This window comes from Lampetra fluviatilis, chromosome 55, assembly GCF_964198595.1.
Source record: "Lampetra fluviatilis chromosome 55, kcLamFluv1.1, whole genome shotgun sequence".
Classification (NCBI taxonomy): domain Eukaryota; kingdom Metazoa; phylum Chordata; class Hyperoartia; order Petromyzontiformes; family Petromyzontidae; genus Lampetra; species Lampetra fluviatilis.
In genome coordinates, this window is record NC_136329.1 from 1362028 (window position 1) to 1386277 (window position 24250).

The following is a 24250-nucleotide window of genomic DNA, read 5'->3' on the forward strand; positions in this document are numbered from 1 at the left end:
GATAGATTAGGGAGAGAGATTAGCATGTCAAAGTAAATGAGCTTCCTTCGCCGCATAAAATTACAATGGATAAAAGTTACAATGGATAACCATGGCAGATGCGAATACCTGAGGGACAATTAAACACGCTCCAATGTGCGGCTGGTCATCCAGAACAGTCTGTACAACGTATAACGATGCAATGCCCAATCCACAAATACGAAGGAGTCATCACAGCAATTAACTCTGCTACTCTTGTCGCGGCTATCTGGCTTGACCATCTGAACGTGAAATTATAGTTGTTGCTCTGCATCTACCTCAGTAGCCACACGAAAGAAGAAGACTAGGGCCCCCTCACTGCCTCAATCTACTCATCATCACTGGCTCTCCCATTAGTGTCTAACCACCAGCAAACCTTGGATGTCACCCTTCATTTAACGCTCTGACCGATGCTGACAGTTGCCATAAAAAACACACTGCCATGTAGCATCGTTGGCTGTCTTCTGGACTATTGTAACACCATTCTTGTTCAGATATCAGATTTTAAATATAAAAATTGCAGCGAATCCAAAATAGCCTGAAAAATACTGGCTTTGACACCAGGCACAGCCAGAATCATAATATTTTCAGAATCATAATCCGGGAGTAATCTAATGAGCTATGAAGCTCCACATTGCCAAGTTGTGTGGACTCCGCGACTGCACTAACAAACACCTTGCGCTTGCTGCCTGTCAAATCCAGAATCGCAGACAAAATTATCCTTCGTCACCATGACGTCTTTCAAATTCAGTCCCCGTATTTCTTCGCTTTCCTTAAAACTCTGCGCACGGAGAAGTGCCCTGTTCTACGTGGCATGTCCCAATATTTGCTAATTGTTCCCATAATCAGGACTGTCATGGCTTGGGCAGTGATTCTCAGTGGCTGCTTCCATCATCTGGAACTCTCTCCCACTCCATGGGCAATGTGTTCAAACTCCCATCGACCTTCAGGAGCTGTTTGAAGCTGCTGCTGCTGCTGCTGCACTTGTGGAGCCTGGCACACGAAAACTCATGACCCCCTGTATGCCGCACCTCCGAGTTTGCAAATAGAACGATAATTGTATCCTTTTCGTGAAATCTGTGCGACATTACAAATAATTTGATCATGATGACGGTACAAGGAACACTCCCCTGAGCCATCCCCACTCACACACGTGCTCCATCTCGATTTTAATCACATCCTATTTTAATTTGAATCGGTACAATCGATGTTACAATCAAGGCCACTTGACCAATCATCAGGCGCGTGGAGCAGTTTGTGATTATTTAGAAATTTACAGGAAGTTGACTGCGCAGTTTGGTTATGCATGTCCATGTGGAGACAGTAGGGAGCGGTGGGTGAGCCACTGAAGCTTTGTGGCTTCGTAGTTGCAACATTTGGCAACTCCTCTGTAGTTAGTACACCACAGCTGTACAAAGCAGTCTTGGTGTTTCCAAGATGGCAGCAAACTTTTATTGGAGGGGACAGCAAGCGTCGTGTGATGAAGCTGACATTTGCACGAGTTTGCTGATGCGTGTCTCTGTTGCAGATGTGTGGTTGAGCAGTGAGTTCGGTAGAGTGTCGATCATGTGAAAGCAAAGGCACGCTACTAAAAACTTCCACTCATTTGACATCAAGGCATCTCAACACCGACGGGACAAATACGTATACGTAGCAGAACGCTTTTAAAAAACAGGGTTAAATCGGTTACACTTTCACATTTTGTCGAACATAATGAGCAGCCTGATACTGAACTGTGCTCATAAATCTGCCCATGCGTTTAATGTTTTGTTTAATGTTTTATATTTATAACATTGCTATCAATTGAGTGTCAGATTTACGCACTTCCACTTTGTTTTCAACGTTTATAAGAAACAAAAGTGCTCCTTAACTTTGAACCAACCTCATAAGACGCTCGGTGCAAGTTGAAAAGCTGTGATGCATAACAGTTAATGCACGCGACAAATGCCATGAAAAGTAAGAGCGCATTTATAGAAATAAACTCCACTGCATCATCCCTGACCACCCGATGCTTAGTAGCTGGTTCTGCACGACACCTTGGAGCAGTACTGGAATTTCCAGCGGCGGTCTCTGTAGGCATGAGAATAGAAAGCAAATAAATAAGATTGCACACGCACATTTATCCTTACTGACCCCGTACCCCTCTGGATATCTGTGATAAAGAGCTTCATAGCTTATCAGATTCCTCCTCGAGTCTAAAGATTCTGATTATTTACATTGAGGCACGGGGACGCCCTACATTGGGATGTTTGGCCAACTCCATCACTGAGTGTGTATACCACGTGAGAGTAGAGCGCAGTGGCCATGAATGCGGCGATGGCAACCTCATAGCCCAGCAGGCTTGGGAGACACTCGTTTGGGGCTGAGTCGACCTAAGAGAGGTTCAGATTCATCATCACTGGCGTTGGCCGTGAGCGGGATTCGAACTCGGGCTGCCGGGTTCGTAGCGCAGCGCGCTAACCACTGCGCCACCAATCATTTACTCACAAAGATCTCCCGTATAGCCTTAACAGACTGTTGGGGCAAGTGCTTTTAGCGAGTACCCATGAAGGCCGGCACGGCACACGAGGGGGTGGGTGGCCAGCACCACGCTCGGCCGCCTTTGTCACGCACGTGACGATGTTTACACACCGCACCAGGTACTCATTTTAGGCTGAGTCGACATAGGAGAGGCCCAGAACCGGTTCAGATAATTGTCACTGGTATTGGCCGTGAGCGGGATTCAAACTCGGGTCGCCGGGTTTGTAGCGAAGTGTGCTCACCACTACACTACCGCTCCCCCATTACTAACTCACACAGTCTGCAGAACATGTCAGAGACCATATAAACGCAACACAAAAAGGCCGACTAAGTGGGGAATTTGAACCCAGGCACCCGTCATGCTGTGATGCACGAACGTGACCACTGTGCCGCCACCCTGCCGCCCAGTGGCCTTTAACATTGAACGCCATTGGAGCCTTTAACGTTGAACGCCATGGGAACCTTTAACGTTGAACTCCATTGGGAGCCTTTAACATTGAACGCCATGGGAACCTTTAACATTGAACGCCATTGGAGCCTTTAACATTGAACGCCATGGGAACCTTTAACGTTGAACGCCATGGGAGCCTTTAACGTCGAACGCCATTGGGAGCCTTTAACGTTGAATCCTGTGGGAGCTTTTAACATTGAACCCCAGGGGCGATGGATGCACTCACTCGGCGACATTGCAGTGGTAGCTGTGCACCCCGGTCAGGTAATGGACGTCCGGGGCGACCCAGAAGAGCAGCGAGTGGAAGTCGTTGAGGTAGTCTGTCCACTGGCACACATCCATGCAGACGCCGGCCTGCATGGTGCAGGTGAACTTCCATCTGTCAAGGTCACGATCGCTAATAAATAATTCGGCTTTACCCTTTCCAGCTATAACAAAGCAGGCGCGAGGCGTTCAAACACCGAATAGACACACTCATTATTGCAAGGCATCATCGAGTCTGCATTCACCATACATCATGCGTGTGGTAAAATATGCAAACACGCGTGGCCTTGTCTCCGCACCAGTAGTAGACCAGAGAACAACGCCAAAAGGTGAACGGTACATGGACAGTGCAGACAAACGTGCAAATAACGTATGGATTAAATCTTGACTTAAAGCTTTCGTGACTGCAGGAATTGATATTCTTTGGGTCTTTCGGTGAAGTCACGTAGATAGGTTCAAAGAAAAATAACCAAAAAAACCAGGTAAAGTCACGTAGAAAAATAATAATAATAGATCACGACGTTTCGATCGCCACACAAGCGGTCGTCCTTTTTCCCCACCTGAGGACGACCGCTTGTGTGGTGGCTGTGCACTCCGCATGCAGTAATTCAGTGCTGTGGAGGCAGCAGCTTATAGCAAGGTTACACGGTATGCGTAAAATGGACTGGGTATCAGTAAGTTTGAGTTACGTTATATCGAAAGTATGCAAAACGAGAGGGCATGAATCAGGGTGTTACTTTATTTAAAGCGCCAACCTCAGAATCTTTATTTATCGGAATTTTTACTTCGAAATCCGATGAGCTGTGGGGGTCTTTTTCCACAGGTGTCCAGAACCTCACCTGCGATCCTCCGCCCAGTTGTCATGGTAGCTCCCTATAGCCGTGACCACGGAGTTGACGGGGCAGGTGAAGTTAACCTCCCCGTCGAAATCGTTCACGTAGTTGCCCTTTTGAGGGGAGATGGGGTGGCTCGTGTCGAATGTCGGCTTGCAGTAGAAGTCCCACAGCCGGTCCTTGAAATATCTGTTTTCGATGCTAGACAAAGACAAAGATCCCCCGTGTATCCTTGAACACGACTGGTGGCCAACCATCCAACAAAGACTCTTGTCACTGCATCACGCACTTTCTGCGATCGTCTAGAACGCCCTTCCATCCAATATTAGGAAGGCACTAGAGCTATGGGACCGTCCATAAATGACGTCACGCATCTAGGGGGGGGCTCAGACATTTGTGACGATGTGTAACGAAGGGGAGGGGGGGTTGAGAAATGTGACGTCACATCAAAATGCGCAACTTTAAATAAATATAGACAACACGTTCTACTTAATAAAATAGACTTTTTAATAAATGTTTTCTCCTACAACATCAGAGTGCAGCGCCACATTAAATACGCACTACAATGACAATAGTTTAAAGCGATTTGAAGCATGTTATATTTTTTTTAGGGGGGGGGCGAGCTTTGTAACGTATTATTTGAGGGGGGGTCTGACGTTTTGTGACGCCGTGTGACTGGGGGGGGGGGGGTCAAAAATCGTCCAAAATCGCGTGACGTCATTTATGGACGGCCCCTATGCAATCAATTTTAAATCATCTCGATTGAAAACTAATTTCTTTAGAAATGCGTTTTGAATTTAGTTTGTTGTCCTTCCCCCGCACCTCCGATTAGCACGGTTGGCCTCATACGGTGAAAAAAACGTTCAACATACATACATACCTCGAGGGGATGGGTGGCCAGCACCACGCTCGGCCACCTTTGTCTCTCAAGTGGCGATTATGACACCAGGTACATATGTAGAGCCGTTGTAGACGGCCTGATTTAGACTTGCCGCGGGTGGCAAACAAACACAATGGGCGTGGCTACGTCGGTACGCGGAGCAGGTGCTCGCAGCGACGTCCTCGCCGTACGCTGGGATCCCCCACAGCCCCTCCCCTCGGGGGGAGAGGGCTTTTTAAGGCGGTGAGCCGAAGGGCTCTGGGTCTAGTGTTAAGCTGTAACCAGTGAAGAAAGAAGACCAGCTAGACCGGCCCTGGAACTCCCTGGGATCGCTGTCCTTTTAAGGACCGACCAGGCAAGCCAGCGGCGTGGCCCCCAGAGCCCAGAACCGACGCTCTTCTAAGAGCGGAGTCTGGGTATTCGGGGTGCCGTAACCTAGCTGTAAGCTAGCTGTGAGCTAGGCTGTTGTGTTCCATAGCTAGACGGGTGAAGGGGCCGATACCCCTTCAGTTACTGTAAGCTTCCGAGTTAGGTGCTGGTGTTAATAAATAAGCGTGTGCCTCCAACTACGTGTCAAGTCTCCCTGGAACCATACTACATCTGGTGTCAGGAGTGGTTCTACAAGGATGGAGACGCGATGCACAGCTCGTACCAGAGAGACGGAGGCGGAGGAAACCATGGCCGACTTCGAGCCAGAGATGGCTGCGGGCGGACCCGAGCAGCAGGAGCCAAGTCCACCTACACCGCAGCGTCAGGACGAGTGGGGACCGTCGCCTGAAGGACTGCGGCTGGCACACTCTCGACTGGCCGAATTGCTGTATACTGCAGCCGCGACGCTGGAAGAAATTACCCGGCTGGGTGGAGCTGCGCGGGCCGATGGCAGCCGGCATAAGATGCCGCTTCCCGCCATTTCCAAGGACGCTGAGTTTGAAGTTCCCGCCATAAGTACAGTGCAGGCTGACGGCGAGGCAGGGCTACCTCACGTGGCCGATACTCACCAACCACAAGCCACGTCGGCAGCGGCGGACAACGGAACGTCACCACAGCAACCGCCGTTGCCACGCGCCCAGCCCGCCAAAGCTGCACGGAGTGACGGAGAGCGTTTTTCGCCTACGGACGCTGCGCTGCAACAGCGACTGCCACCTCTCAAGGAATTCGTGGGAGGAGAAGGCGACTGGGGTGGCTTCCGGAGGCGCTTCCTCGCCCATCAAAAGATGGCGAAATGGACCGATGACGAGGCGTTGCGTGCGCTGCCGGCGATGCTTGACAGCGATGCCCTCGCCACTCTCACCTCGGCACCAAGGGCGAAACGCGCCACGCTGCAAATGGCGCTGCAACTCCTCGCCGTGGTCTATGGACCACCCTCGGACTGTCGCCAGCTGTTTTACGATCGCCAGCGGGGCGCCAAGGAGTCGGCCCTGGCGTACCGCACGGCTCTCCTGGCCCTGGCGAAAACGGCTTTTCCACGGATGGACGAGGATGGGGTGGACGCCATGGTCACGGAAAAGCTACTGCTGGTGGCCGATGATTTGGACATTGTCGTCTTGGCTGAGGACGACGCGGAAATGTGTTCGTTGACGGCCGCCCGGCACATCCATGCCAACCTGCTGGCCCAACGTCGGAAGGCCAGCAAAGCAACGGCCAGCCATACCGTGGCTGCATCCGCCCTCCCAGCGGAAGACATCTGCGCTGTGGATCACCCGACGGAGTGGAGGTCCGGAGTACGGCCAGCTCGGGACGGACCGAGCCGTCGGGATCAGCCCAAGCCATCAGCAACACTCACGCGCTGCTACAACTGTGGCCTCCAGGGCCATGTGGCATCAGGATGCCGGGCTCCTCGGCAGCGTGGTGCGACGCCTCGCCAGGACGTCGCACCTCGACCCAAGTCTCCCCAGCAAAATCCGGCGAGTCGTGGCACCCCACATGATTGGCCCACCCACACACCTGCCTCTCACTCACACACCGCAACGAACGGGGGTCAGAAATTATCCATTGTCACGCCAAAACGTACCTCCATGGAGTGTGCGGTCCAACCGACCCAGTGGTCCGAGTTGGCTCATCGTGTTGTTGCCGCGTCGTCGGGGTCGTCGGTTGTTGTGGGACATATTGATGGGGTCGAGGTACGGGTCTTGATTGATACGGGAGCATCGGCGACTATTGTGTCTGATTTGATTTACAACATTCTCCCCATTCAAAGTCGTCCCTTGCTCCCTGTTGATGTCCCATGTTACGCTGCTAACGGGGGTTCGTTGGGCATTATCGGACAGATCCGCGCGCAAATTTGTATTGGGGACATTAAATTATCCGGCCCGATGTTGGTCTCCTCCTCGCTGGCGGTTCCGTGCCTGTTGGAGACGGATTTCTTGGCCAAAATGCCCATTCGTATACTAATCGACCAAGGATGCATTGAACTTCCGTCGGGGCGACGTATGGCCTTTTTGTCATCCCCCGCTACCACTGTCCGTACGGCGTTTGCGACGGTACCAGTGCTGGTCGCGAGGACAGTACGCGTACCGCCGGGAGCTCAAATGCTCGTACCTCTTAGGCTGCGCCGACCGTTTGGGGAGGGCGTCGGGGATCGGGGGGTTCTGTTGGGACCATCGAGGGCCGGGGTCAACAGACCCGACTTGGTAGCGGCCCAGACCCTGATCAAAGGGGACGAGGACCCCTTCATCGCGGTCCTCAATGTGGGGTCGCGAACGGCCGTGGTTCCTCAGGGGACCGTGCTCGCGCACGCGACGCCGGTGCCTCGGCAGGAACCGGTTGTTGCTCAGGTGAGCGCCGGTTCGCCCTCGTTATCACATTCGGATCGTGGTGAGGGGTGGCTCGATGCTCTTTGCGCGGGATCGGTGGACCTGTCCGGTCCACAGCGTGAGATGCTTCGAGTCCTCCTTCGCGAATTTTCAGACGTTTTTAGTCTAAATAAATACGATATTGGCTGTACTAAATTGCTGAAACACCATATTGACACGGGTGACAGCGCGCCAATCCGCCAAAATCCATTTCGGTTAAGTCCCGCTGAAAAGGAGCATGTTAAATCGGCTGTAGACGACATGCTAGCTGCGGATATCATATCCCCTTCCACCAGCCCTTGGGGCGCGCCGATCGTTCTGGTTAAAAACACGACGGATCATTGCGCTTTTGTGTGGATTTCCGTCAGCTTAACAAAATTTCTGTAGCCGACGCATACCCGCTTCCCCGGATGGACGAATCGCTTGATGCTCTGGCAGGGGCGCGATTCTTCTCCACATTGGATTTATTGTCCGAGTTCTGGCAGCTCCCCCTGGATGACGATTCCAAACCGAAAACTGCTTTCCGTACGCCGCAGGGCCTTTTCCAATTTAATCGCTTGCCGATGGGATTACATTCCGCGCCGGCAACTTTTCAGCGATTAATGGAATTGGTTCTGGCTGGCTTGCAGTGGGAATCGTGTCTGATTTACTTAGACGATGTCATCGTCTTTAGTAGAACATTCGATGAACACCTCCAGAGGTTGCGTGCCGTTTTTCTCAAAATGCGGGCTGCTAATTTGAAGTTCAAGCCCCAGAAGTGTTTCTTGCTCCGCGAATCGGTGCGCTATTTGGGTCACATTGTGGGCCGTTCAGGCATTGCCATTGATCCCGCCAAAACGAAATGTGTTCGCTCCTGGCCGACTCCCACCTCGGTGGGTGAGGTCAGGAGTTTCATCGGATTCGCATCATACTACCGCCGGTTTGTCGCTGATTTCGCTACCATTGCGAAACCCTTACATGCCCTGACATCTAAGGGGGTCAAATTTCATTGGGGTGAGGAGGAAGACGCCGCTTTTCACTCGCTCCGGGACGCCCTAGTCGGGGCTCCGCCATTGAGTTACCCGGATTTTACAAAACCCTTCTTGCTCGATACAGACGCAAGCAACACGGGCATCGGGGGCATTCTCTCCCAGGTTATTGGGGGCGTGGAACATGTGGTTGCGTACGGCAGTCGGGTGTTGTCTCCGGCGGAACAAAGATACTGCGTTACACGTAGGGAACTATTGGCAATCGTGTACTTCATTCAACAATACCGCCCATATCTGTACGGTCGGCGGTTCACCGTCCGCACAGATCATGCGGCGCTGCAGTATGCTTTGCGGGTTCAACAGCCATCGGGACAATTGTCTCGATGGTTGGAAATCCTTCAGGATTTCGATTTTGCGACTACCTATCGTAAGGGCACTCGCCACACCAATGCGGACGCTCTGTCCCGGTTACCACTCACCTCTGAGTGCGCTTGCCTGCTGGGTTCGGGGCGTTGCAGACCTCCGAATGTCAGCTCTAATTCGGTTTTAGCAGCCGCCGCCGATGCGCCTTCCGTTGCCGGTCCTATCGAGCAAGAAGGGAGGGATTCCTTGCTGGGGTTGTCGGTTGCGGAGTGGGGGCGCCTCCAAATGGAGGACACTTCCCTCCTCGCTTTGCGCCGTCGTGTCAGGGGAATCGTGCGGGGGGGTGAAAATGTCGACTCCTGGGGGTTGGTCCAGGGCCTTCTCATGCACTGGGACGGCAAATCCCGTCGACACCAGCTGGTGGTGCCTTCTGCGTTGCGGGGGAGAGTCGTGTGGGCTGTGCACGAGCAACTCCTCCACTTAGGGACCCACAAAACCCTTGCCACACTCCAACTAGATTTTTCATGGCCGGGCATGGCAAAGGATGTGGAGGACCTGTTGGGGTCATGCACCCAGTGCGCACAAAGGAAGCCACCAGCGAAGGGGTCTAACCCGCCCTTACAGTCCGTAAAAGTTTCCCGAGTTAACGAGCTCGTCACACTAGATATTCTGGGCCCAGTCCCCGCTACGCCAAGGGGGAATAGATACCTGTTAACCGGGGTAGAATATTTTACGAGATGGCCTATGGCCTGGCCCCTTGCCAATCAGTCAGCAGCAGCCATTGTGGAGGCCTTTGTCCAAGGCTATGTCCTCGACAAAGGTGCTCCGGAGCGGCTGCTGACCGATCAGGGTAAAAATGTTTCGGGAAAGCTTCTCCACGAGGTGTGCGAGCTCCTGGGAACGAAAAAGATTCGTACCTCCCCATATCATCCGCAAACGGACGGAATGGTGGAGCGGCTGCATCGGACCATCACGTCCATGCTGTCCCAGCAGGTGTCTGAATCCCAGACCGATTGGGACCTTCATATCCCGGGGGTTCTGGCAGCATACAGGATGGCTCCCCATGCGGCGACCGGGTTTTCGCCCTTTTTCCTAATGTATGGCCGCGAGCCTAACCCACCTGTTCCGACTCAGCTGCGGATCGCCACGCCGCATAGTAAATCCAAATTGGCCGAACATGTGAAATTCAACGTTGCTAAATTGACAGAGGCGCGGGAGGCGGCCATGCAGAACTCTGAACTCCGCCAGAAGGCGAATGAAAGGCTCAGGCTGGGTCGGGTGCACGTGCTTCGGTGGAAGCCGGGTGACCAGGCGTGGTTGCACTGTCCCCAAGTCCCGCTAGCAACCTCGTCTAAACTGGTGCGGCCGTGGCGGGGGCCCGTGGAGGTGGTGCAGGTTTTGCGCCCACAATGTGTGCGTATCCGATGGGGGAAACGTCGGTGGTTTGTGCAACCCTCCAGGTTAAAACCGTTCGTTGCGCCCCATGTTCATACTTCACACACGCGTGGCCAATCATGTGAGGGGTCCACCGACTCCTGGAGTACGACTTCTCTGCTGTCACCTGACTTAACACCGTCTGTTCCACCTCCAAGCGCACCAGGAGTGACACGCTCACGACCGCCAACCCCTCCTGGGGGGGTCGGGGGTCGCTCTGCAGCAGAGCCGGACACCCTCACACCCGGACTGCTAATAACCGCCACTGGCCTAACCAGAGGGGTCCCTTGTGACGGCCCTGCTGCAAGGACGCGCGCCAGAACGCGTAGACTTTTGTGAGGCCGGCCGCCAACGCGACCCTTGCGAGCGACCGCCCTCGGTTCTTGTATATATGTTGTTTTTACGGGATGGAGTATTTATTCGGTCGGGGTGCGTCGTGTTGGTTTGTTGTTGTTGTTAAACATTTGTGAGGCACACACGGGTTCAAATGGGGGGATGCATCTTTATTGCTATTTTGTTGCAGCCGGGACGGCTGCGAGCTGTACAGGGGGGGGTGATGTAGAGCCGTTGTAGCCGTTGTAGACGGCCTGATTTAGACTTGCCGCGGGTGGCAAACAAACACAATGGGCGTGGCTACGTCGGTACGCGGAGCAGGTGCTCGCAGCGACGTCCTCGCCGTACGCTGGGATCCCCCACAGCCCCTCCCCTCGTGGGGAGAGGGCTTTTTAAGGCGGTGAGCCGAAGGGCTCTGGGTCTAGTGTTAAGCTGTAACCAGTGAAGAAAGAAGACCAGCTAGACCGGCCCTGGAACTCCCTGGGATCGCTGTCCTTTTAAGGACCGACCAGGCAAGCCAGCGGCATGGCCCCCAGAGCCCAGAACCGACGCTCTTCTAAGAGCGGGGTCTGGGTATTCGGGGTGCCGTAACCTAGCTGTAAGCTAGCTGTGAGCTAGGCTGTTGTGTTCCATAGCTCGACGGGTGAAGGGGCCGATACCCCTTCAGTTACTGTAAGCTTCCGAGTTAGGTGCTGGTGTTAATAAATAAGCGTGTGCCTCCAACTACGTGTCAAGTCTCCCTGGAACCATACTACACATATGCTGACACCGTCAATTAGCATGGTTGGCTGCATACCGGGGGAAATAAGTTCAACATACATACATTCATGATTCAACCTAGGGGAAGCCCGGGACCCGTTCAGATAATCGTCACTGGTTTTGGCTGTGAGCAAGAATCGAACGTGGCTCACCGAGTTCGTAGCGCAACGCACTAACCGTTGTGCTGCCGCTCCCCAAACGCAGACAAACACCCTCACTGATGTACACACTGATTGAGCTTTAAAGCATCATGAGCCTCACGACCCTGCAGAAGAAGAGTGGTTGCCACACACTGAACACTGTGACTCAGCATTATCCCACATTAGAATTACCAGCCATGCCCAGCTACCGCATGCCAAAGCAGCTTTTGTTTGGTTGGATAGAGGGGGGTAAAACGGGCGCGGCACGGGCGAGTGAAGAGATTGACTCGTCAGTTTAACACGTAGGCTTTCGCGACCAATATTGTTCATAATCAACGATTTTTGGGTTTAGATCGCGTTATTTATAAATGTGTCGTAACCCTCCACCACCCGACACGGCCAATCAGTAAAAAAAGTGTCACGTTGACAAAAGACAAATAGTTCACTGCTTTAGCCCACCGGTGTGTTGAAGCGTGAAACCACAACATTTACAATTTGAGTACGACGTTTCGCTGGTAATTGCATCCAGCATCATCGGGCAATTCGCCAGAATGGTGAGGCTCTGCTGTGTCTCCCGTTCTTATATAGAGCAGCAGCAGGGTGACGTCATCATTAACTCATTAACTCATCAGGTGCAAAGATTTGAGGGGGGGGGTTATTGTAATTATATACTTGATTAGTAATAAGGCTATTGTTACGATGCGAGTTGTAGATTAGTAATCATTTGGAATGTGTTCTATTGTGATTATGCTACATTAATAATCAGTTAGTGCTTGTTTCCCTTATAAGGAATTGTAATGCATCTTATTTAATAATACGCTTCCAGGCCGCACTAAGCCTGTAGCTGTCTGAGCGATTAAAGTTATTTCTGTTTCTCTCAATCTCAATGGATTCTCTAATTAGTCTTTGCCAGTAGTAACTAGTTTTACACAACACTTCAACGTTGTCAAAATCAATTGACTCGTGCTGTACGTGAGCAGATGGAGCTGAATGGATTTGCCGACGACTGGGACCCGCAGTGTCAAGATCGATCTCTATTGAGGACACTCGCAATGGACGCTGCTACTGGGCAGTTGAGGCAGTCGCTCTCCAGCAACAGCAGAGGGCATAGGAGTGACGCTCGCAACAACGAGCGGAGCGCAGGGGCTGATAAAAACACAGCAAGTTGGCACAGTGGCGAGGGGGGGGCGCAGGTGGTGCATCAGCCAGTCATCTCAGTCAATCAACGCATGGCACCTGAGTCTACCCCGTGACCTCCTGCCAGCGAGCCGTCGACACTTCACGTGGTGTTAAATTGCACATCGGCTGGCACCGGCGCCGTGGTGAGTGGGCGGCTGTATTGTTGAGGGAGGAGTGCTGTGGCGGTTAGCGCGACACTGCACCACAAACCAGGCAACCCGAGTTCGATGCCTGCCCACGGCCACCAACACCAGTGGCGAATATCTGAACCATTCATATGCCTCCCCTAGGTCGACTCAGCCTCAAATGAGTACCTGGTGCACTGTGTAGTAGACGTCGCCACTGGGGAGACAAAGGCGGCCGGGTGTAGTGCTAGCCACCTACCCCCACGTGTGCCATATTGTTGGCCTTCATAGATGCTACTACTCGCTAACAGTGCCTGCCCCAACAGTCTGTTAAAGGCTATACGAGGGATCTTTGTCTTTGTACCTGTAAATGAGGTAGATGGACTGGTGATCGGGACAAGAGAAGTCGATGGGTTCGTCGTAGGAATTCACGAAACGTTTGTGCAGTGACCGCAGTCCATTGCCATCTGCACGGAACATGGACGGGGCAGTGAATATCAGCACAGCAGTGAATCACACTGAACAGAGAATATCAGGGGACACGAATCTCAAGAGACAGTTAATCCGACTAACGGTGAATCCCTAGAGACAGCAAAGATGAAAAACAATCTCCACAAACAAATTATGTAAAAAAGCAAATGAATTTCAATACAGTGAATCTCAAGGGAAAAAGATGTTCGAGTAGATATCCTCCAAAGCCTCGTAGGCCGCCTTTGGCGTGGTCTTGCTACGCACGGGAAGGGAGGTGAAAGGGTCGAGCGCATCGTCATCCAGAACAGATGGCAGCGCCCATAGCCCCTCTTCGTCCGACCATTCGAGAGCCTCCCTCGGCTACGAATTTCTCGACGGGCCCCAGCCGGCGCACTCGTCCTGCCACTTTCTCCCTCTGTTGAGTGTTTACCCCTGGAGGCCTTGGTGGGAGTGGCGGCGGCAGCTGGCGTGACGGGGTTGGTTGTGGCTCATGCCCAGATGGCGGGTCGGCCTCCGGGTCCTGTGGCGCCTCCTCCGGTAGCACGAGTGGGAGAGGGGGTCCCGGCGCCGGTGGGCCCCCCATAGGGTGCCGATACAGTAGCTCCTGGAGCGCCCTCTTCATGTGGACCATGCGGTCCTCCATGGGGTCCTCCATGGGGTCCGGGGCCCCTGCTGCTGCTCCCGTGAGCAGCTCCCCTTGTTGCCGGGGCCCTGGGGGGTCTCCGGCCCCTGCTTCCTCTTCCATTGGCTCTTTTCTGTGGAGGTTCTTCCTTGTAGCCATTGTGGATCCGACCGCTGCCACCAGATGTAAATGAGAGCCGACATGAGGTTGCAAGGGGTTCGTCCTTTGTTTCTTCCCCCAGTCCACACTCGTCCCCAGCCTTCTCCGTCCGTTTCCAGCCAGTCTTCCCCCTTCGCGCCTCTCAGCCCCCCTCTTATATCTCCTGGCCTGCTCCTTCCCCCTCCACTGTTTCCACCTCCACTGTCCCCCTACTTTTGGCGGGAATCCTTCCCCTAACATCCCTTACACTTTGATACATTGGCATTATCCTTGTGTAATAAACGACTGGACCACGATGTCTGGCTCAGTGTCCTTTATTCGGTTCGTACTGTATTCCCACACGGCTGTCTCTACTCTGTAGCTTCTCCACGGTGCTGACCCCGATGTCGGCCCGGTCCACAACAGCAGCCCCGCTGCTGTTACTCTCACACAGCCCCCCTTGGCTGTACTCGCTGCAACTCCTCTCTCCTTCGTCCTCTCTGCAGCTCTGACAGCCTCGTGCTGTCTCTCCCTCTTCTCTCCCGCCACACCTGGCAGCCACACCGCTGCCTCTAACACGCAGCCCTTCTGGCTGTCTTCTCCGCAGCTGCACACCACTCCGTAGCTTCCTCCTGTCTTCGGGGTTGGCTCCCGATGGCCGTCGGTGCCCCCCCTCTTCTCACTCGCCCGCGTGGCCTCACTCTTTTCCGTTCACACCCCGACTGACTTCCCCTTCCGGTTTACCCGCTTAAGGACCCGAACCTTCCACCCACGTCACATGGCTCCACCCCCCGTGACGTCACATCCGGAAGGTCGCTTACGCCCGCATTACACCACCCTCCCCCGTAGAAAAATCCCAGCCGACCTCGGCTGACCAATAGCAAATCGTAATGCGGCGAATCGACCTTCCCCCCTAAAGGACACTAAGCATACAATGTAACAGCAAGAACAACAACAACAACGCAATTAACATCAACGAACGTACAAAAAGCATGCAATAAATACAACTGTAAGAAAAAGATAACAACACAGCAACAATCAACGAAACGTAAGCGATTTGGAACGTGTGCGGGTCGCCGGCCCGTCCCGGACGGTCGGCGGCCCACTCGCAGAACGGGAACGCGATGAAAGTCGAGGAATGACAGGGGGTAATCCCCCTGTCGCAGCTGGAAGTCCACCAACGTCCCGTGTCCCTAAAGAATTAGTCTTGGGCTTGTCCCGTGACCGTGCCTGCAGCTGGGTCGGAAGGGCTGCAGGGCTCGAAGGTCCCGCAGACCTGGCAGGCGTCCTCCGAGCAGGGCCCCTCGTCCCCCGCAATGTCACGGCCGGCCTGTCTGGAACAGGTACGACAGGCGCTCTAGCAAGATCAATGGACGCAGGCAGGGGAGAGTCAGCAGCAACAGACCCCGGCAAGGCAACATTGGGGGATGACGCATCATGTAAGGGAGCAACATATGGTTTCAAGCGCGACGTATGCACAACCCAGCGACGAGATCCAATTTGGACGCGTGCTGACTGTGGGTTGGGAACCGCAATGAGGCGTACGGGACCATGCCAGGGTTTGTGCAATTTCGGAGAGGTTCCCGGACGTACCTGTGGACAATGAAGCCAGGCTAGGTCCCCAACCTTCCAGGGGCACTCCCCCTCGGACCGTCGCGCATACCGCTCGTTCCGGGCCTGGGCTTTGGCCGTAGCCACGCGGGCATTCTCCCGCGCCTCCGTGACTCGGCGAACCGTGTCCTGAATGTATTCAGGAAGTGGTTTACGAGGTCCCTTCACCCCAGTTCCCAATTGCACATCCACCGGCGGCACGTTTTCCCGACCATACATAAGGTAAAACGGCGAATACCCTGTAGCCGCATGAGGCGTCATCCTGTACGCCGAAAGCACTCCGGGGATGTGCAGATCCCAATCTGATTGTTGTTCGCTCACGGTATGGCAAAGCATGGCAGACAATGTCCTGTTCAGCCGTTCAACCATACCATCCGTCTGCGGATGGTATGGGGATGTCCGTACTTTCTTAGTCCCAAGGCCCGCGCACACTTCCGCCAATAATTTAGAAGAGAAATTCCTGCCCTGGTCCGTGAGGAGTCTCTCAGGCGCCCCCTTGTCCATAATATACCCAAACAAAAAGGCGTCGGTAATGGCCGCGGCCGACTGATCGGGCAACGGCCAGGCCATCGGCCAACGGGAGAGGTACTCAACCCCTACCAGCAAATATTTATTACCCCTCGCCGATGGTGGAAAAGGCCCCAATATGTCCAGTGCCACCAATTCATTGACTCGAGACACCTGAATCGACTGGAGAGGCGGCACGTAAGGATGTTTCGGCGGCTTACGTCGTGCACACGCAGGGCACGCGCGCACGTGCCCTACGACATCTGTCGCCATGCCGTGCCAAAAATAATGACGTTGCAACGTCAACAAGGTCTTCTGCACCCCTAAATGTAAGAGAGTGTCACAATGGAGAGTTCTAATCAACTCGAATCGCAAGGACGTTGGTACCACCAGGCGCCAACGTTCCTGGAACCCCTCCCGCCACATAAGCAGACCATCTCGGAGAGCGGTTTGCGGCCGCACAGCCGTACTCGGACTCCCATTGTCCCTAGCAGACCGCTTCCGCAAGGACACCAACGACTCATCCATCATCTGTTCCCGGATCCAGACAGACCGCGGCAGATTCAAAACCCCGTCAGCCGGTCCCGGTTCCATCGGAGTGTCCGACTTCTCGACGGCCAACGTAAGCGGCTGAGGGGGGTTTGGAATCGGCGAACACCTATGCGTCCCCGACGCACATTTACAAGGGGCGCGCCGCGGTAATCTGGAAAGTGCGTCAGCGTTCACATGGCGCACTCCCTTCCGATGTTGAATTTGGAAGGAAAATTCCTGTAGCGTGTCCAACCAACGTGCCAACTGTCCGGATAAAAGAACGACCGTAGAGGTATGGTCGAAATTGCCGTAGGAAAAAAACAACCGCCAATAGCTCTCTGCGAGTGACACAGTAGCGGGTTTCCGCAGGAGACAAGACTCGGCTACCATACGCCACGACACGCTCTACACCCCCTTTAGACTGTGATAATACCGCCCCAATACCCGTGTCACTCGCGTCCGTATCAAGAATGAATGGGTGATCGAAATCGGGATAATCCAATGTTGGGGCCGTGGCCAATAGATCACGCAGACTCCGAAAGGCCGCCTCCTCCGGCTGTCCCCAAACAAACTTCCGTCCTTTACCCGTAAGGAGATGCAAGGGCCTCGCAATCGTCGCAAAACCCGGCACAAATCTTCGGTAATACGAGGCAAATCCCAAAAACCGCCGAACATCCCCCACGGTGGCCGGAGTCGGCCAATCCCGGACGCACGCCGTCTTTTCCGGATCCGTGGACACCCCCTCAGCACTCACAATGTGCCCCAAATAGCGGACGGACCGTTGCAGTAGGTGACATTTCTTTAGTTTGAATTTCAATTTGGCAGAACGCATCCTCGTGAACACTGTCTCCAGCCGCGTCAAATGTTCATCAAATGTGCGGCTGAAGACAATAATATCATCCAAATATATAAGACACGTCTCCCACTGCAACCCCGACAAAACGAGCTCCATCAATCTTTGAAATGTAGCAGGGGCCGCATTCAATCCCATCGGGAGACAGTTGAATTGAAATAACCCCTGCGGCGTACGGAATGCGGTTTTCTCCCGTGAGGACTCGTCAAGGGGAAGCTGCCAAAATCCCGAAGAGAGGTCCAGTGTGGAAAAAAACTTAGCCCCCGACAATGCGTCGAGGGAGTCATCCATACGCGGCAGGGGGTACGCATCTGCCACCGATATCTTATTCAATTTCCGGAAATCAACACAAAATCGCAATTTGCCATCCTTTTTCTTAACCAAGACGACCGGAGCGCCCCATGGGCTGTTAGATGGCGATATAATGTCCGCAGCCAACATGTCTTCCACTGCCCCCCGCACGTGTTCTCGCTCCGCAGGACTCATCCGATGCGAATTTAATCGAATAGGGGCAGCATCGCCCGTCTCAATGTGATGGTAAAGCAACGATGTGCGGCCCAAATCCAAATCATCGGAGCTGAACACATCGGAATATGTCAACAACAATTTACGCAGCGCACCACGTTGCTCCATGGACAGGGAAGAATTTCCGTCACATAAGTCAGCAACCCAACGATTATCCGAACCCCTTGGCTCGGAAACCCCAGCAACCACTCCCCGGCTATGTGGACAATCATGCGTCGCAAACGCCGTAGTGGCATGTGCCACAACCGTACCGGCCGGAACACGGACGTTTTCCCCCCCCGCATTAAGCACCTGTAAAAACGGTAACTGATCCGGCCGGACGATGGTCTGTGCCCCCACTAACGCCAACCCGGTTGTTATCGTGGTGGACGGTGACAACAAGACCCCTACTGCTCCTAGCCGATCAGGCAGGGGCTTCCGATGCCGCAAGGGTATAAGCATCTGTGTACCAGGTGGGATGTCCACAGATGCGACGGACAGCGCCTGCACTTGTACGGCCGAAGCAGGTCGCCCCCAGGGCGACGGCAGAAACGAGATTTGACGGCCCCCCGGCAGTTCAATACAATTCTCATTGATTTTGATCAAAATGGGCATCTTAGCCAAAAAATCGGTGCCTAACAAACAAGGAACCGCCAAAGATCTCGATATTAACACAACGCCCGAGGCCGACACATCCCCAATAGATATCCTAGCATCCACCTGGCCCACGATACCCATGCTACCCCCGTTCGCAGCGACACACGACCCATAAACTGGACGCACAGCCCCCGGCGGGATGCCCAACAGATGGAAAATGACATCCGAAATAATAGTCGCAGACGCGCCGGAGTCGACCAAAATGCGTACGTCCACCCCTTGTATAGACCCCGGTACAGTGGGCGAACCCGTAGCGGCCGCGACGACTCTCCGTGCCAACTTGCGCCACTGCGTGACCGAGCGACAAGGCCCCGTCGAAGGGTTTTCTTTAACAACAACATTAGGATCGCGCAACGAAGGTGATGGGTGAGGTGTAAAGCCTTGCCGGGTGTCTGGTGCATGCCGACATGCCTGTTTCGGAGGATCTTTAGTCGGCTTGTCCGGTACCGAGGCCTCCTGCTGCGGCGGAGCCGGGAAGCGGGCCCAGCAGTCTCTGGCGTAGTGGCCCCTACGCCCGCAGCGGAAACATTCGGCATCGTTGCGCCGAAGCGCAGGCCTTGCCTCCCGACGGCCCCGTTCCGGTAGCGCAGCGCGCGGCCTCGGCCCGCCGCGTCCCGTCCATGGAGCGGAGGCGGCCATCAGCTGTTGAGGGCCCCGGTCATCCGGAACGTAGACAGCCTGCGCAGGGTTCCACCCCAGCGCATCCCCTTCTTTGACGGGCCCCCCCGTCCACGCCGTCACTTGTTTTCAGCGACGGAGATTGAATTGCGCATCGAGACACTTAGCAGCCGTCCGGGAAGTTAGTTTCTCATGCCCACACACAGGCATGGGGATCCCTAGATCCCGAGACAGCTCCAACATTTTCCCTAATATGAGAGGCTCGAGCAGGTCCTGTGGCGTCTCAGGATAAGCTGCCATGGCCAGCTCCAGCACCGCACCCCTGAACGCCACGGGCGACTCCTCTGGTGCTCGTTGTCGTTGAGCGAATCGCCGATGCGCATCATCTGGTGGCTCATAAGCGTCGGCCATTTCTTGAAAAACACCACGTAAAGTTGCCTTCTTATCGGTCGTTATGGAACGGAAAAATCGGACAGATTCGTCGTCCAGGAGAGTCGGCAACACCTCCAAAGCCTCAGCATCGGTCCATCTTGCTGTGCGTACCGCCGCCAAGAAGCGGCAGGCGAAAGCGCTCCAGTCCCCACCGATGGAAAATTCTTTAACTGTGGTAAGGTGGCGACTCCGACTCCTCTTCCCGCCGTCTTCCAATGGTGGTGGTTGTGGTGGCAAATTCAAAATGGCGTCGGCCCGCGGCGTGGCCAAGATGGCGGTTTGGCGCCGCGGAGCGCGCAAGATGGCGGCTTCTTGCCGCGTGGCCAATGGCGGCGGCAGGGCAGGCAACGTGGCGGCCCGCGGAGCACCAACTGCGTCCTCCATCGTCCCTGGCGCGACGAGATGGCATAAATGCGTCAGGACCTCCTTTAGTGCCTCCAGTTGTACCGCCATCTCTTGCCATCTTTGATCAGCGTCCGATGATGTCGACGGACCCGCCACCGCGCCGACATCCTCCACTCCCGTCCCCGTGCTCGCCTCAGCAGGGCTCTCCTCCACCACCCCAGCAGAATCCGTGGTTGGAGGGAGTTCGTCGTCGTCGGACGAAGAAGCCGATGCAGGCGCCGGATTAACTTTCTTCCTCACTTGTTTCGACATGCCGTTGCACTTCTGACACCAGTGTAATAAACGACTGGACCACGATGTCTGGCTCAGTGTCCTTTATTCGGTTCGTACTGTATTCCCACACGGCTGTCTCTACTCTGTAGCTTCTCCACGGTGCTGACCCCGATGTCGGCCCGGTCCACAACAGCAGCCCCGCTGCTGTTACTCTCACACAGCCCCCCTTGGCTGTACTCGCTGCAACTCCTCTCTCCTTCGTCCTCTCTGCAGCTCTGACAGCCTCGTGCTGTCTCTCCCTCTTCTCTCCCGCCACACCTGGCAGCCACACCGCTGCCTCTAACACGCAGCCCTTCTGGCTGTCTTCTCCGCAGCTGCACACCACTCCGTAGCTTCCTCCTGTCTTCGGGGTTGGCTCCCGATGGCCGTCGGTGCCCTCCCTCTTCTCACTCGCCCGCGTGGCCTCACTCTTTTCCGTTCACACCCCGACTGACTTCCCCTTCCGGTTTACCCGCTTAAGGACCCGAACCTTCCACCCACGTCACATGGCTCCACCCCCCGTGACGTCACATCCGGAAGGTCGCTTACGCCCGCATTACACTTGTATTGTTCACCTTTTAGCGTTGTTTTCTGGCCTAACACTGGTGGCGAGACAAGGCCAAAAGGAGGCCTGCCTTTTTTCAAGTATTTGGCTTCTATAAATTTGCACATGATAAGCCACTTAGTTGAGCTATCATTTGTGGCCATATCGCTTCTGAAAAAGAGCTGTGTATCCAATCAGTCTCAAAGACAATGTGTGTACCTTTGTAATGTGAGGTTATATCCGGGCCTTTGACGGATTACAACTCGTCACGACGATTGGCTCTGCTGGTCCTGGTTCATAGCCAATGGGGGGGAAGCCTAGGGGTGTGGCCCTGACGTAATGGAAAGGTGACAGCTGGTTGTAGAGGATTGGTTCTGCTGGCTTTAGCCACAGCCAATGGGGAGACGAGTCAGGGGCGTGGTCCCGGTAGCCTCTGGAATATTCCATAGAGGCTAACCAGGATTGGTGGAAACGTACCACGTGACCCGGGTATTAAATAGGGGTGAAGACGGACGACACGTGGTCAGAACGGGAACGAATAGAGGAAGGGGGCCACGCGGGAGCGGGGCTCCGGGTTGCCACGTGGCAGTGCGTCTCTCTCTCTATCTGTCCCTCTCATGCTGCCTGTCAGCAGCGTGAAGGAAAGCTGTAAGGCAAAGTTGAATAAAAGACCGGATTCCAGAAGTTGCCTCAACGACCTGTATTACACCTTTATCAAAGTGTAATAAACGACTTCCACAACGATCTTGACTGGCGTCTTTTTTTGATAGAATTCCTGCACAGCTCACTCCCGCTCTTCCCGTATGTTTCCCTTCTCTGTCTCTGCGGCCGGGAACGAGTCGTTCTCTCTATTCGCCTCTCTCCCACTCCCCAATCCCACTACTGGCTGGTGGCATGCCGGGAGGAGAGGCGAGCCGGCGTGCCGGGAGGAGAGGCGAGCCTCGCTGGGTTCTGCCACGTGGTCGATGACGAGGAGAGGCTTGTGCAGCGACGCAGTCCGGACACACACCGACCCCTGAGTCCTCCGCTGCCCCTGCTTATATCCCTCTCGGCGGAGCTAAGCTCCGCCGAGCTAAGCTCCGCCGAGAGCCACGCCATCTTGTGGAACCTTTTCGATGGTTCCCGCACGTTCCCCTACCCGGTGGTGGCCATGTGGTTACCCCTTTCCGCCCATTAGATGGCGCTCTCTCATTACAAAAGCATGTTTGTTCCGCATGTATTACCTCAAGCATGATGTGTGGTTAATGCAGACTTCATTATGCCTTGTGATCGGTGTTTATTTGGTGTTTGAACATCGCAACACCTCCTGTATTGTTATTATTGCTGAGAATTAATCGCTGTGTCGATTCATTGCCGACCCATGGCTTGAGTAATCCCATTAGTACAACTTCCCGTGGAAACGTGTGTTTACGGTAGACGGTGGTTAATCTTACACAAGCTCTGACCGAATGCATTGGAGAGTGCACTACTTATTGTATTTCATATGTCACTATCATTAAAAGTTATAGTTGTTTTATTTATAAAATGCTTTAACACATTTATCATGTGTACAGTATCGTTAAGGCTATTACATACCTGTCAACCGCTCATCAGTTCCGACCTTATTACAGACCAATTCAGACCTTATTGGTCACCCCGTGCCCTTATAAATCTAAATGTTCATCCTACAAAGTCCCATCACAAGGGACAAACACAAATATACACAATTTTCGTTGTTGCCCGTATTGAAATGGCTGTATGCCATCTGCACCTAAAAACACAATTTCAATGTACAAGAATACGAGGTAAATCGTATGCGTTGACAGGTTTGCTATTACGGATACCCCAATGAAGCCATCGTATATCGCTCATAGGTTAAACAAAATAGCGTTCATAAGTTTAAAAAAAATCTCCATTGGAAACCTTCTATAGCGCTGTTTCCTATTGCAATCCGTTTACCAAGAAGGCATCCTGAGTGGTATAGCAGGTTATGCCTCTTTTGTGCTGATGATGATGCTGCTATTGATAATGTTGTTGATGATGATGATGATGCTGATGACTGTGATGGCTGCACTCACTCAGGGGTTTCGCCTCTTTGCCGACCACCAGAGCCAGGAGAAGGAGGAGAAGCAGCATGGTCGTGATGGATGAGGGTTGGGAAGTGGAATGTTGTGGCTTCTGCCTCGTGAACCCCCTCCCCTTTAATAGAACCCCGTGGCTGCAATCTCCAACTCTTGCACCACCGCTCGGCCAACGCTGAGTGAGCGAGTGGCAAAGTCTAAAAGCAGATAATTTATTCGCCTGCTTCACTAATCTCCCCTCCATGTAAACAAAACATCTTATTGTTGTAAAAGGAATTTGTGTACACATACAATCAACCTCAAATGTGTTCTTGTCAGACTGAGTTCTGGGTTCAATACGGTAAGTCCTCGCTTAATGAGTGGTTTTCACACGATGCTTCATCGCTACAATGCGGTTCTTACATTAGCGAACACTTTTCCCACAAGGCGGTAGGTCAGAGGAGTGACACTCACAACAACGAGCGGAGCGCCGGGTGAATAAAACACCAGCGATTCGGAACATTAGGAGGCACAGGTGATGCATCTGCCAGCCATCTCAGTCAACCAACGGCACCTGCCAGCGAGCCTTCGACGCTTCACGTGGACTCGGAGTGCACCTAGCCTGGCACAAGTGCCGTGGTGACACCACAGACACGATGTTGGGGGTGTGTGGCGGGGGAGCGGTAGTGGTCAGCACTACGAACCCGGTTATCCCAGTGATGATTATTTGAATCGGTCCTGGGCCTCCCCTAGGTAAACTCAGCCTCAAATGAGCACCTGGAGCGGTGTGTAAACATCGCCATTGGGAAGACAAAGGCAGCCGGGTATTGTTGTTGGCTATGATGGCAGTGCCCGGCTTTCCTAGGTACTACTACTCGCGAGTAGCTAGGCAACACGGCGGACCCGTGTCTTTGTCTTTATACTCAAGTTTCGATTGGTTTATTCATTGCGGGACGCTCACAATAAGTGACCGGGTGTGTGGTTCCCTCTGTAGTTTATCTACTTTC

At 53.8% G+C, this 24250-nt stretch overlaps 2 protein-coding genes across 2 annotated transcripts in view; one reads left to right on the top strand and one right to left on the bottom strand.

Annotated features, from left to right (window-relative positions):
- MRPL19 (mitochondrial ribosomal protein L19) overlaps positions 1–24250 on the top strand; it is a 200443-nt gene that overhangs the window by 88739 nt on the left and 87454 nt on the right. The window lies entirely within an intron of this gene.
- Positions 1931–23337, bottom strand: LOC144949807 (hemagglutinin/amebocyte aggregation factor-like). Its single transcript, XM_078879751.1, has 5 exons — positions 23262–23337; positions 13424–13526; positions 4093–4287; positions 3216–3368; positions 1931–2088 (listed from the first exon to the last, which is right to left on the bottom strand). The coding sequence occupies exons 1-5, from the start codon at positions 23317–23319 to the stop codon at positions 2031–2033; spliced, it is 567 nt and encodes a 188-aa protein (XP_078735877.1). The 5' UTR covers positions 23320–23337; the 3' UTR covers positions 1931–2030.